General features: G+C 39.7%; 1 protein-coding gene across 1 annotated transcript in view; it reads left to right on the top strand.

Annotated features, from left to right (window-relative positions):
- Positions 1-12,032, top strand: part of LOC111571956 (voltage-dependent calcium channel subunit alpha-2/delta-3-like) — a 34,992-nt gene that overhangs the window by 20,159 nt on the left and 2,801 nt on the right. The window contains exons 15-36 of the mRNA XM_055010996.1: positions 1,308-1,441; positions 1,884-1,901; positions 4,520-4,591; positions 5,371-5,451; positions 5,536-5,610; positions 6,523-6,606; positions 6,920-6,991; positions 7,094-7,155; positions 7,272-7,339; positions 7,767-7,812; positions 7,948-8,045; positions 8,175-8,268; positions 9,151-9,246; positions 9,369-9,490; positions 10,145-10,222; positions 10,307-10,368; positions 10,462-10,506; positions 10,594-10,656; positions 11,247-11,317; positions 11,412-11,487; positions 11,712-11,752; positions 11,912-11,967. Of these exons, the coding sequence (XP_054866971.1) occupies positions 1,308-1,441; positions 1,884-1,901; positions 4,520-4,591; positions 5,371-5,451; positions 5,536-5,610; positions 6,523-6,606; positions 6,920-6,991; positions 7,094-7,155; positions 7,272-7,339; positions 7,767-7,812; positions 7,948-8,045; positions 8,175-8,268; positions 9,151-9,246; positions 9,369-9,490; positions 10,145-10,222; positions 10,307-10,368; positions 10,462-10,506; positions 10,594-10,656; positions 11,247-11,317; positions 11,412-11,487; positions 11,712-11,752; positions 11,912-11,967 (1,614 nt within the window). The remainder of the gene's footprint in view (positions 1-1,307; positions 1,442-1,883; positions 1,902-4,519; positions 4,592-5,370; positions 5,452-5,535; positions 5,611-6,522; positions 6,607-6,919; positions 6,992-7,093; positions 7,156-7,271; positions 7,340-7,766; positions 7,813-7,947; positions 8,046-8,174; positions 8,269-9,150; positions 9,247-9,368; positions 9,491-10,144; positions 10,223-10,306; positions 10,369-10,461; positions 10,507-10,593; positions 10,657-11,246; positions 11,318-11,411; positions 11,488-11,711; positions 11,753-11,911; positions 11,968-12,032) is intronic.

Here is a 12,032-nt window from a genome sequence, read left to right as displayed (position 1 = left end):
TGATGTGATGTTTCTGCACACTAATGTGATAGAGGATGTGTATTTTTGTGTGTGCATGCATGTGCCTGTGTTGCCTCAGACTCTTTCTGCCAAGAGGCAATGAAGTGGCACTTGGGGGGGGTCAGAGGTCAATCTGCTCTAATCCTTCTTCCTGTCAGTGTCTACCTCATGGCTGCTCACTGCTGATGGCTCCCACGTGTCAGCGCTCCGGATGAGTGCCCTCTGGAAGGGAAAGTCACAGCCAGGAAAACAGATCACAGAGGGATTGTGGAATGACAAGCCCCAAACCTCCTTCCCCGTACAGACACCCACTGTGAAATAACCTTGTGTGTCCGATGAGAAACATTGTCAGCAGCGGCAGGAGCTGACATCGAGTCAAATCATTCCTGAGTCTCTCTAAGCTGAAGCACTGGAAAGTTGCTGTATAGGAGTTCAGTAAAGTGCAGTAATGTTGGGGACATCAGCCGATGTAGAAAGTAGCAAAGTACTCCCACAAAGTTTTCAATTTTAAGAACTGAGTTTCCATCTGATGCCATTTTAAATGTAATTTACATACAAGTAGTGAGAGCCAGGAATTTTTCAATCCTACAGACATACATTAAACTTAACTCCACCTTCATTATCATTAATATTAATCAAATAATGCAGAATATACATAAAGTAGCATCTGAGAGAAATCGCTCTGGTCCCTTTTGATTCTATTCTGGATTTTACTGATTTCAGTAGATACCATTATCCTTTTTTAAGGTTTTGGGGTGTATATTAAATTGGGAGTAAGTCTTTTAAATATGTACATACTGTGGGTATTTTGTAAGCTGATTCCATTATGTTTAGATACAAAATGTTAAAGCTGTATTACTTCTCACTATCTTAGAGCAGCACATGCCAGCCTTTTTGTAGAAAACTGTAATTTATGGAAAATATAATTGATTACTTGTGTGACTGTTAACATGAAAAATCTGAATAATAATTTAAAAGGTTCAGAGATCTAATTTCTTGGTATCTGCTCAAAAGGAAAGCACTGAGGGATCTTGGACTTAGGACCTCAGTTTGTCTGAATGTTAAGTTTTTCTAAAATCTAAGACTTTGGTTGTTGATAGCACTTTTGCACAGCAAAATTTAAGTTTTAGATGCAGGAGGAGCACTCCACATTGTAATAGCACAATTTCACTTAAGTACAGTATCTTCAACCACTGGATATGAATTTAGATTTTTCAATTTGCTTTGTTAAATATGTGGAGGATAAGTTTACTGTTGTTGGAATCAAGGTTTTTGATTTTGGGGTCCATGTGTGTGTTTTATTGCAGGATATTTCAGTCAGATCTCCACCTTAGCTGATGTCCAGGAGAACGTGATGAGGTATCTTCACGTCATGAGCCGCCCGAAGGTTATCGATCACGAGCACGACACAGTGTGGACTGAAGCTTATGTAGACAGTGCTGTGAGTATGTTACAATGATTTAAATCCTTGCTTAAGTCTGTTTCCATGTCATTACTTTGTATTAATATATCCAATATACATGTCTATGCTAATGCATCTGCATGCTTGAGAAAATAACAGGAATCTCTGACAGCAGAATGCAGTTCAACTGATTCCAGTCTCAGATGATTATAGTTCGTGGTGTTGCTATCCAGCATTACATGGTGTTGTGAGGTGCTCATGTTACTTTGTCCATCCCTGTATTGTACACTGAGTGTGCACGTGTGTGTCTGATCTCATGTCATTACTCTTTATGCTGCTAGAATGATTCTTCATTATGAGCTTCATTAATCTCCGTGGATCATCCTCCTAATGTACATCTGTGTCCACAAAGTCAATGTGGAAAGTGCAAACGTGAATTCACTGACGGTTCAATCTTTATGTGTTTTTCCTTTTGCGTCAGCTTTCTCAGGCTCATAAGGTAAATATCTGCATGCGATCGCATCAGCATGTTCTGTTTGTTAACTTGTGTTAGAATTAGATGCTGTGAGGATAATTCTAAAGTAGAGACTGTGGGCAAAGGACTGAAAGTCTCCATTCAGACTCAGCAAATTTGAGTGGTACTGTCTAAAGCAGAAGTGACTTGAGGTTAAATATCTGCTCATTGTTCCTTCCTTTTCAACATCATTTCAACATTTTTGAGGAAGTCTAAAGTAGGAGGCTCTTCCCTCTGAGGGGCAGGAACAGTAGAGAAGCATTTATTGTACTGCTTTCCAGTATGGAGACAATGAGCATGCACACTCTAAAACACACTAAAACACACACTAAAACAAACACACACACACACACACACACACACACACACACACACACACACACACACACACACACACACACACACACACACACACACAAAAGGGCTGGGAGATTGTCCTCTGGAGTGTGTGCTCTTGTATCTCAGCCTCAGACACACCATTCATCATTCTGTGGATCATTGCACTTTATCTCCTAAAGCCCATAATAAAACTGACATTGGAGGAGAGACCAAGAAGGAGAGAAAAGGGGGGGAGAGAGAGAGAGAGAGAGATGGGGGTGGAGGTGGTTAGGCGTCCATGGGTTTACCTGTGTGTGTGTGTGGGTGTGTATGTGTAGGTGTTTGTGAAGACCAAAGCAGTCCAGTTTCCTCTTCCATTGTGTGTTATGATGAATTTAAGGAGCCTCCATTCTTCATTTTGTCAAGTTGGCTTGTACACACAGCAGCTCACAGCTCGTTTACCTCATATGCATGCACATACACAAATGAACAGCAACCACACACATATGCGCGCACACAAACACACACACACACACACACACACACACACACACACAGACACAGACACTCAGCTGTATCAACTCATGAGGTGAGGGAGTAGCAGACCTACTTTAACAGCCCTCCTGTGCTTAAGTGTGTCAGCCTTCATCCTCCTGAGCACATGGGCCTCACGTGGTTGAAGCTTTGACCAGCGTAGTATTTACATTAATTCTACGTTGTTTAGAGGCTACATTCAAATCCTGCACATTAATTTTCTGTCTCTCTCTGTTTAATGAGTCTGGCATTTTCTAGATCAACTTTTACATGTGTCGTTTAGCTAATTTTGTAGTCCTTTATTATAGACAAATCCTGAGGCTGTTTTTCCCCATGAGACTCATGCTCATCCAATTTAAATTTTAATTAATTTTTTTTAATCTTATATTAATTAGATTGGTGATTAGCCGTTGCACTAGGTAAATAAAATTAACTGTTTTTGCATTGCCCTCGTAATTACTATTTTTTTAGTCGAAATTGCAGGAATTATTAGACAAAACATTTTGTTTTTGGAAATGGACATGCATTATGTAATTTATATTAGTGCTGTCAAACGATTCAGATGTTTAATCAGATTAATCACAGGGTTGCTGTGGATTAATTTTGATTAATCACAATTAAATATCATATATATATATATATATATGCATTTAATGTGTTTATTAAACACCTTTAAAGGTTCATGTTAGAATAACAACACACACAGTGAGTCTGTGTCACATTCTAGTATTTTCTGACAAAGTAAAACTAAGAGTGACATCATGACATTTGCTGAAGACAGACAGTGATGTTAATCATTTTAACTTCAGATTTTTCTCTTGACTGAAACAGGAGACCTGTTGAGTCACTGTTAATTTCACAATGTTGTTTTAAAATTACCTGTCAGCTCAGCCCACTCCTGTAATGTTGCCTGGCTGTAGCTTAAATGGTGCAAGGACGTTATTCTGCACGACTCCGAAACTTAACAGCATTTATTGTTTTATGAGAAATTAAGAATATATCGACGTTTAATCGGCAAAACTCTAGCCGATGGTAATTATTTTGAAAAGGGCTATAATAGGCCGATTTAATCGGTCAGCCGATAAATCAGTCGGGCCCTACCGTTTACCATCTTCCAGTTGCTTGGTTCTGCCCACAGACTGCCCACTACCAGATCAACTGCCCATTTGCGCATGCGCGACGGCAAGTCTACTTGGACAAACTGCCTGAAATGCGTTGCCAGAGTTAATTTAAACACAAAACACTTGTGCTCCAAACAAAGAGGATGTGCACTCAATGAAAGAGCTAGGATCCCTGACCCATCACTGTACACACCAGTGAGCAGTGATCCCTAACATCTCTGGGGGTCATCAGGTGGAAACCTCCCTTCAACGGTGTTTCACCTATTTAGTCCCACAATACCTCCAGGAGGCTAGATGGTGAATTCTGCCGTCCCAGATTCACCCCTCTAGTGCCAGTTCACACTGCTCCTACACAATCCAAACAATAATTTTGACGGCCCTAATTTATATATAACAGGTTTTTGTTCCTCAGAGGTATTGATTAAGAAATGCCGTTTAAGGATTTTAAACTGTATGTAGGTGTATGAATGGTGCTTGAATATATTATGTTTCCAATCAGCTTTGTTTAGAGGTAAAAACAATTAGATGTAGCTTTTTTCTTTTGACTTAAATGTAATAGAGAACACATTGATATCAATGTGATCAATAAGAGAAGTCTTGAACAATAAAACATGTATTTTATTTCTTCAGCTGAATGACAAATCTGGTCCAAGTCTGATGACAACAGTAGCCATGCCTGTCTTCAGCACAAAGAATGAAACGGTGAGTGAATTTACTTCAGTATAGTTTTAAGTAAACTGTATTTTATTTGAGTATTTTTCATTTTCCTGTTTCGTTTGAAAGATTATAGTTACTTTCCATTTTATATAAAACCTATGATCAGAATATAAAATATGATACTTGTTAAAGATGAAATCAGGGGCTTCAAGCAGTTTTTTGGGTTGTGAACACTAAGGAATCAGTCTGTAGCTGTTATATGCAAATATGGTTGAACTGTGAAAAGTTCCTGTTTATGTACTTTTATTGGGTATTTTTAGTTTTTACTTTGTGGTATTGGTACTTTCACTGCACTGGTTAATCTCATGCCACTGAATCAGTTAATCTGTCAAACTTTATTTAAACTAGAGGTAATATAACCAAGCAAAGATACAAATAAATACAACATGAAGGCATACAAATACAGAAAACTGAGGGAAAATTAGCTAAATATAATAAAGCCTTTAAGTATAAAGAGAGTGACTTAGATTTAAGATAAAGTGAATCAACTAAGACAAGAGCAGCGAGAAATCAAATAAGATGAAATTAAATGCCTGAATTGCCCAAAGGATAAAATGAGTCAGGCTTTAGATTATTATGGGATGCAGGTGCACAGTGACTAAAACTAGATTTCCCAAGTTCAGTAGAAACAGCTGGCACCTGCAGTGTTCAGAAAGGATGCGCATTAAAAGACAGCAGTGGAGCCATATAAGAGGGTAAAGTGACTGAATATTAATGCAGCTTTTATCTAAAGTTGTTTATGTGTTTTGCATCTTTTTATGCAGAAGAACCAGGGTATTCTGTTGGGGGTCGTAGGAACAGACATCACTCTGCAGGAGCTGATGAAGCTCATCCCCAAACATATGGTACAATCAGCTGTTGTGTGCTAAAAGAATGTATTCATATGCAGTTTTTCATTCTGCCTCATGGATCTCATTTTCTGTTTCTAGTTAGGGATCCACGGATATGCATTTGCCATCACGAACAATGGCTACATCCTGACACATCCGGACCTCAGGCCTTTGGTAACTCTTCTTAGCATTTCTTCTACAGTCTCACAGCATTCCCTGACCTTACCTTGCTGTTCCTTTTTTTGTTTGTTTTCATCCATGCTATTGTAACCGAAAATATGATCTGAACGCCTCCCACAAGGGCACACAGAGACAAATGTGATATCTGGTTAGGAGGGCTCGTATAGTCTGTAATCCCCACCTTTTCCTTTGATGTATGCATGCAGGGATAAAGGCCACTCATAGGGCTGGCTGGCCTGAGATTTCCCAGAGGTAACTTAACACTCGCTGGCAGAGACCACAGCCGCTCGCTCTGGGAACGCTGCTTCCTCAGGAGCTATGGCTGTGCTAGTGGATCTGTGTGTGCCAGTGTTAGTGCTACTCCTCTCTGTGCAACTGTGTGTGTGTTGGTCTGTGTTGGTTTTTCGTGAGTGTTTCTTTGTGGCTAAAACTGTGCTGTGGTTGTAGTCATTGACTTGTCGTTTTAATGTGAACCGGGTACAGTAGCAGAGTCTGACATGTACAGTTTTAATGTTTAATGTTAATGTTTGAGCGTGGATTTTCTATCAGTCATATTAATTGTTTTTAATTTACCTGACAGTGTTAATTTCACAGACGATTTGTTAAATAATTACTCAGCAAAAACCTCCATAACAGTGCTTGAGAACTCTTATGGAGAGCATTACAGCGCGTCTTCATTTTAAAAGTGTAACACAAAAGGCAGATTACAGCGAAACATTTTGAAATCTATTTATCTTCTTAATATCAGGCTCATATAGTTAAAAATTTTGTGTCACGCCAGATTTTACAGCCGTTTCAGGATAGATTAGCTGGCACGTTTGAGGTCTGGCTAAACTTTTTGTCAAAACTAAGCCTCATTACACTACAGGGATCATTTAATTGGGTACATTGTGTTCCTCTGTGCAGTATCAGGAGGGTCAGAAGAGGAGGAAGCCCAACTACAGCAGTGTGGATCTCTCTGAGGTGGAGTGGGAAGACAAAGATGACACAGTACGTGTCAACAATCTATTTATTAAACCAGAAAAGCTGCTGGTATTATAAACAAACAGACTGTATGCAATAAGTGCAATATGAAACATTAAACGTTCTGTGACATTTTGTGATCCAGTGACTGAATTTCAAACTGTAACTGTATTACACATTCAGTACTTTGTTCAGTCATTACAGATGCTTGTATTAGATTAAATGAGCCAAAGAATAATAATTATTACTGCTGAGTTTCCAGCACAGACAGGCTGCTTGATCAGTGACCCAGCTTCGACCTTTCTGCTCCATGTGCCTCTTTGTGCGCTTTATCTTTCAGCTACGCAACGCTATGGTGAACAGGAGGACTGGGACCTTCTCTATGGAGGTGAAGAAGACGGTGGACAGAGGGGTGAGGCTGCAGATAAGCATGTGTAGTGTCTCCCTATCAGATAAACACTGTTCTCCCTGTTGTCTCTGGATTAAAAGGAAATTGAATCTCTTCTTCTTTCAGAGGCGAGTGCTGAAGATGCACAATGACTATTATTACACTGACATCAAAGGAACTCCATTCAGGTAGAAAGAAAAGTTTTATAACGTTCCTAAATGACTTTTTGTGAGTTTATGTCTCGGTTCCAATCAACCGTTGACCGACTCGGGTTGATGATCTTCAATTCAATTTGTGCCTCCAGTGTCGGAGTGGCTCTCTCAAGAGGCCACGGAAAGTATTTCTTCAGAGGAAATGTATCAGTTGAAGCAGGTAATTCACTCCAACTCTACCAGTTACTATTTTAATAAAAAATCTGAACAGATTGAGCTGCATGTTACTCTGAGTGTGTGAGCGGCTTTTCCTTTTGCAGTTAAGTTCACAGTAGTATCCTGGTTTGGACTTTTATGCTGTTTTTGATGATATGGTACATGAAAAACCTGGTTATTCATATCCCTGTTTACACTGTACAGGTGTCTGATCAACTCCTGTGTTATGTACCAACACAGAACAGTTAGCAACCTGTATAAGATGTTCAAATGCCACAGTGTCTTGGCTTTTTTGGAGGTGTTATCTATTGGAGCCCTAGATACCCAGGTTACTCCAAAAATCCTAACCAGAACACTTGTGCACACATTAACAGACTCACTGTATCAGTCAGACTGGCATTGCTGAAGCGTTACTGACTTGTGTTTTTCAGGGCTCCGTGATCTGGAACAGCCAGATGTCGCCCTGGCAGATGAATGGTAACACAGGGGTTATGGAAGCGGGCATTCATGCATTATGTAGGTTATCCCTCTGTGTTCATCGGGGATCCTGAGGCCTGTGATTTGACAGCATGGCTTTTTTCTTTCTTTTTTTTTTTTTTTTTTGGACTACAGGACCTACTGCAACACAGAGGAGGAGCACGAGCATCGTCACCTGACCCAGATTCAAGCCATCAAGCTCTTCATGACGGGCCGCAGACCGCACCTCAAGTGTAAGAGAGTCGGGTTTTAGTCCATTAGACTAAGTGGGAATTACCCCACTAAGTGTGAACACAGCAAAGAGAAAATGTGTTGAATGAGGTGTTTGTTAATCTGATTAAACCCGGTGTTACGTTGTGCAGGCGACAGAGAGCTGATCCAGGAGGTGTTGTTTGATGCTGTGGTCACGGCTCCGCTGGAGGCCTACTGGACTGGACTGGCTCTCAACAAGTCAGAGTAAGAATGTTTTGGTACCACTTTCTGTTCTCCTTCACAGTTACAGGTATTAGGAAGTTATTAACAAATAGTCGGTACATTTTTGCTATATAAATATATATATACTGAGCCATCAGAAAAACACTTGCAATTCACTGCACTTATCAATGTTAGTTAATCATTTAAGGAAGGGTTCCTACAACAACCCAAAACTGATTGAAGTTGTCATGTGAGGCATTGAAAAATTATTTATTAATCATTTGTTTAAAATTATAAATCCCTTATAAAGCATGTCTTATAAGAGAGTTGTATCCACGTTTTGATAAGGAAAAACTAAAACCATGCCCTTTTATTACTAAAGAACAGATTAAAACCTTCTTGTAACGTAAATGATCATATTATAACTGTTTTAGTTGCTACAGCAAAAACTAATGTGCAGTATTTCTTTATCAGCATTGTTGCCCTTTAACTCTCTGAATTGTATCACTATATTGGATGTTAACATCATAAAGGGAATTGCAACTAATGATTATTTTCATTTCTTGTTCAATCTCTTGAATATTACATTGTTTCTAACCCAATAATAATTTAAGATGTCAAACATGACATGTTCATTTTTGCTTTTCATTTCTGAATAAATGAAAAACAAGCAAGTTTGCAAAGGTGTTATTCTTCTAAAATGAGAGCTACATCAGCTGGTTAAAGAACTTTTCTCTATATGCCATTAAGTTTCATCAGCGGCAGATCTCTCAAAGGAACAACAACACAGTCACACTGCAGTACTACACTAATAAATCCTGTGTATATTTAAAAGCAAAACCTACATGTGACATTGTATCAGTCAGAAATGTTCAGGGAAAGTTCTCAAAAATGATGTTCAGACGCTCTGCATTACACCAACAGGAACTCAGACAAAGGAGTAGAGATTGCTTTTCTGGGAACACGTACTGGTCTGTCGAGAACCAACCTGTTTGTCCCGGCCGATCAGCTGTCCAATCGGTGAGTGCCGCTGCTCAACATTTCTCTAATCAGTACTTACAGCACACGGCGAGGCTGTGATTGTGCTTGATGAATCTAATCCTCTGCTCCTCACCTCAGTTGCATTGTCTGTGCTTCCTCAGAGATTTCCTGACAGCGGAGGACAAGGAGGGAGTGTTTAATGCTGATCACTTTCCTCTGTGGTACAAGAGAGCGGCGGAGCAGGTCCCCGGCACATTTGTCTACTCCATCCCCTTCAGCACAGGTAGCAAAATGTGTGATCACAGCATTTAATGTGGGCACCGTGAAGTGTAAATGTCAGCTCCCTGAGCCTGTGCAAAACTACATGAAACATGAGTTTATCTGCATGTTGCTGTGGAATCTTCTATATCTTGCATCACACAAATCCATCTTATATAGTTTTCATTTCTAAGTGCAGGACTGCACACTGTACTTGTTGGAAATTCATCTGGTTGCTGACAGTCATTCAGCAAATTAGCATCTAGATCAGTCTCTTTCATTGTCCCTGTCTCTGTTATGGCTTGCTGGCTTTTACTGGGGGGGATGTGCAGCACAGCTCGCCTCCCTCACAGCTTCTCTGCAGTTAATGTGGCCCACGTTCTGCCTACTATCTGGAGGATGGAGAATTCAACTTCTCTCTCCAGGACATTTACCACCTTCCCTCAGTTTATAATGACTGCATCCACTCAGGCTTTGCCATCATAACCTGAAACGTTCTGTCACTGCGCTGCATCTCAGAAATATTGGAGTCATCTGGCTGTAGAAAAAGCTCTAACTGGACTCCATTACTGTAAAGTGGTGGACTGGTACTGCGGTTTCTTCTGAGATAGCTGCTGAGTAAAGAGCTCCATCTACTGAGCAGAAAATGCAATTTAATAATTCTCTTTTTCTTCTCCAGCTCTGGAAAATAAGAGCGTGGTTTTGGCCAGCACTGCAATCCAGCTCCTGGATGACAGAAAGTCTCCAATAGTTGCTGGTAATGATCTCTAAACCACCTTTATATCTCTGCAGTGTCCAACCTCACTTATTGTGTTTAAACTTACTTTTGTTTGGCTCTCAGCTGTAGGGATCCAAATGAAGCTTGAGTTCTTTCAGAGGAAGTTCTGGACTGCCTGCAGACAGGTAACCACACATCAACTACTGTGACACGTTTTTACAAAATAAAAGAGCTTCCTAATTATGTGTGAAACTAAACTCCTCCTGTTTTGTGTTCAGTGTACAGCTCTGGATGGAAAATGTAGCATTAGCTGTGATAACGAGGTGATCACAGTTTCATTGTTCTCTCTGATTTCTTACTTTCTGTGTGTTTGTTTTTGTTAACAATCTTTTTATTCGCCCTTCTCACAGGACATTAACTGTTACCTCATTGACAACAATGGCTTCATTCTTGTTACAGAAGAACAGTCTCAGGTACTGTGTGCATGTCAGTGTATACATGTTTACATTCAGGAACATCATGAAATCCCCTAAACTCCATTATCTTAACTGCTTTAATTATCCTTAATTAAACCACTGGACTACTTATACAAAAGGAAGGATGAAAGAGGAAATAAAAAAATCAGTTTTGCACTTCCCACAGAGACTTTGTTTACATCGCAGCATACCTGTAAGCATGTAAAATCTCAGTTGTATGACAGGGAAACACGAGCAAGATGCGCTGCCTACTCTATCCTACAACAGCTCCACAATGTTTAGCAGCTGGCTGCATTCACTGTGGGTTAATGCATCCCATTTTCAACCGCAAGACATTTCAGGCTCTATGTTTCTTACAGCAGTTTCCCCTCCATCTGGTGCAAACGCTGCTCACTTTACAGCCCTGAAATAACAGCTTGCATCTGTTCTTTCCCTCCTGATTGTTGCTGCAATCCTGTCTTAGTGTCTATGAGTGTAAATGTACTTACTTACCAATATCTCAAGATAAAGACATATTTCATGATGGTGTTTCCATTATTTTGTCCACCTGGTGCAGCTGATGTGCTTTCACATGACTTCTCTCTCAGACAGGGCTCTTCTTTGGAGAGGTGGAGGGTGCCGTTATGAACAAACTTCTCCAAATGGGGTCCTTCAAAAGGTCAGAGACAAAATAGGACATGTATCATTATTTCTTGTTATATATGATATATTTGATGCTAATTGATGCCTCTGCTGTACTCTTTCTTTTGCAGGATCACACTATATGACTACCAGGCCCTTTGCAAAGAGTATGCAGGGAGCAGTGACAGTGCACGCACTTTATCAGATGTAAGTTTGCAAGACGCAGCATCAGCAGGTGGAAAAATCATTTAAAAAAATATTTCTATTATCTGTGGTTAACTGCATCTGCATTTGAACTTAAAATAATCACTATAGATAAAGAGTGATTGCTGGTGCCACAGGTGAAAATCCACAGAGTTGTAGAAATTAATGACATTTTTAACAACCCAAAATCACTTTTGACAATAAATGTTTGTTTATTGCTCTTTCAGCCTTTCTCTGTTGTGAAGTGGCTTCTGACTGAACTTGTCATGTAAGATTTTTTTTTTATATAGATATTTGTTTCACAGATAGATCTGTATTTATCATCGTGGAAAAATACAATGAAAATCTGATTAGCAGCTCTTCAGCTCTTAATTATTCTCCAAACTATCAATTCATCCGTTGGGCTAAATTTGTGCTTTTCTTTTAGTTTTCTGCTAGAATTTAACCTCTACAGCTGGTGGAATGTCGATCTTTCCGTTAAAGGTAACTGCAGTGTGTTTGTGTGAGAATGTGTGTGTGAGAATTGAAAACCTCTTCTGTTTATTTAC

This window comes from Amphiprion ocellaris, chromosome 5 (assembly GCF_022539595.1).
Source record: "Amphiprion ocellaris isolate individual 3 ecotype Okinawa chromosome 5, ASM2253959v1, whole genome shotgun sequence".
NCBI classification, from domain to species: Eukaryota; Metazoa; Chordata; class Actinopteri; family Pomacentridae; genus Amphiprion; species Amphiprion ocellaris.
Note: the sequence above shows the minus strand (reverse complement) of the source record. Positions and strands in the feature narration are given on the sequence as shown.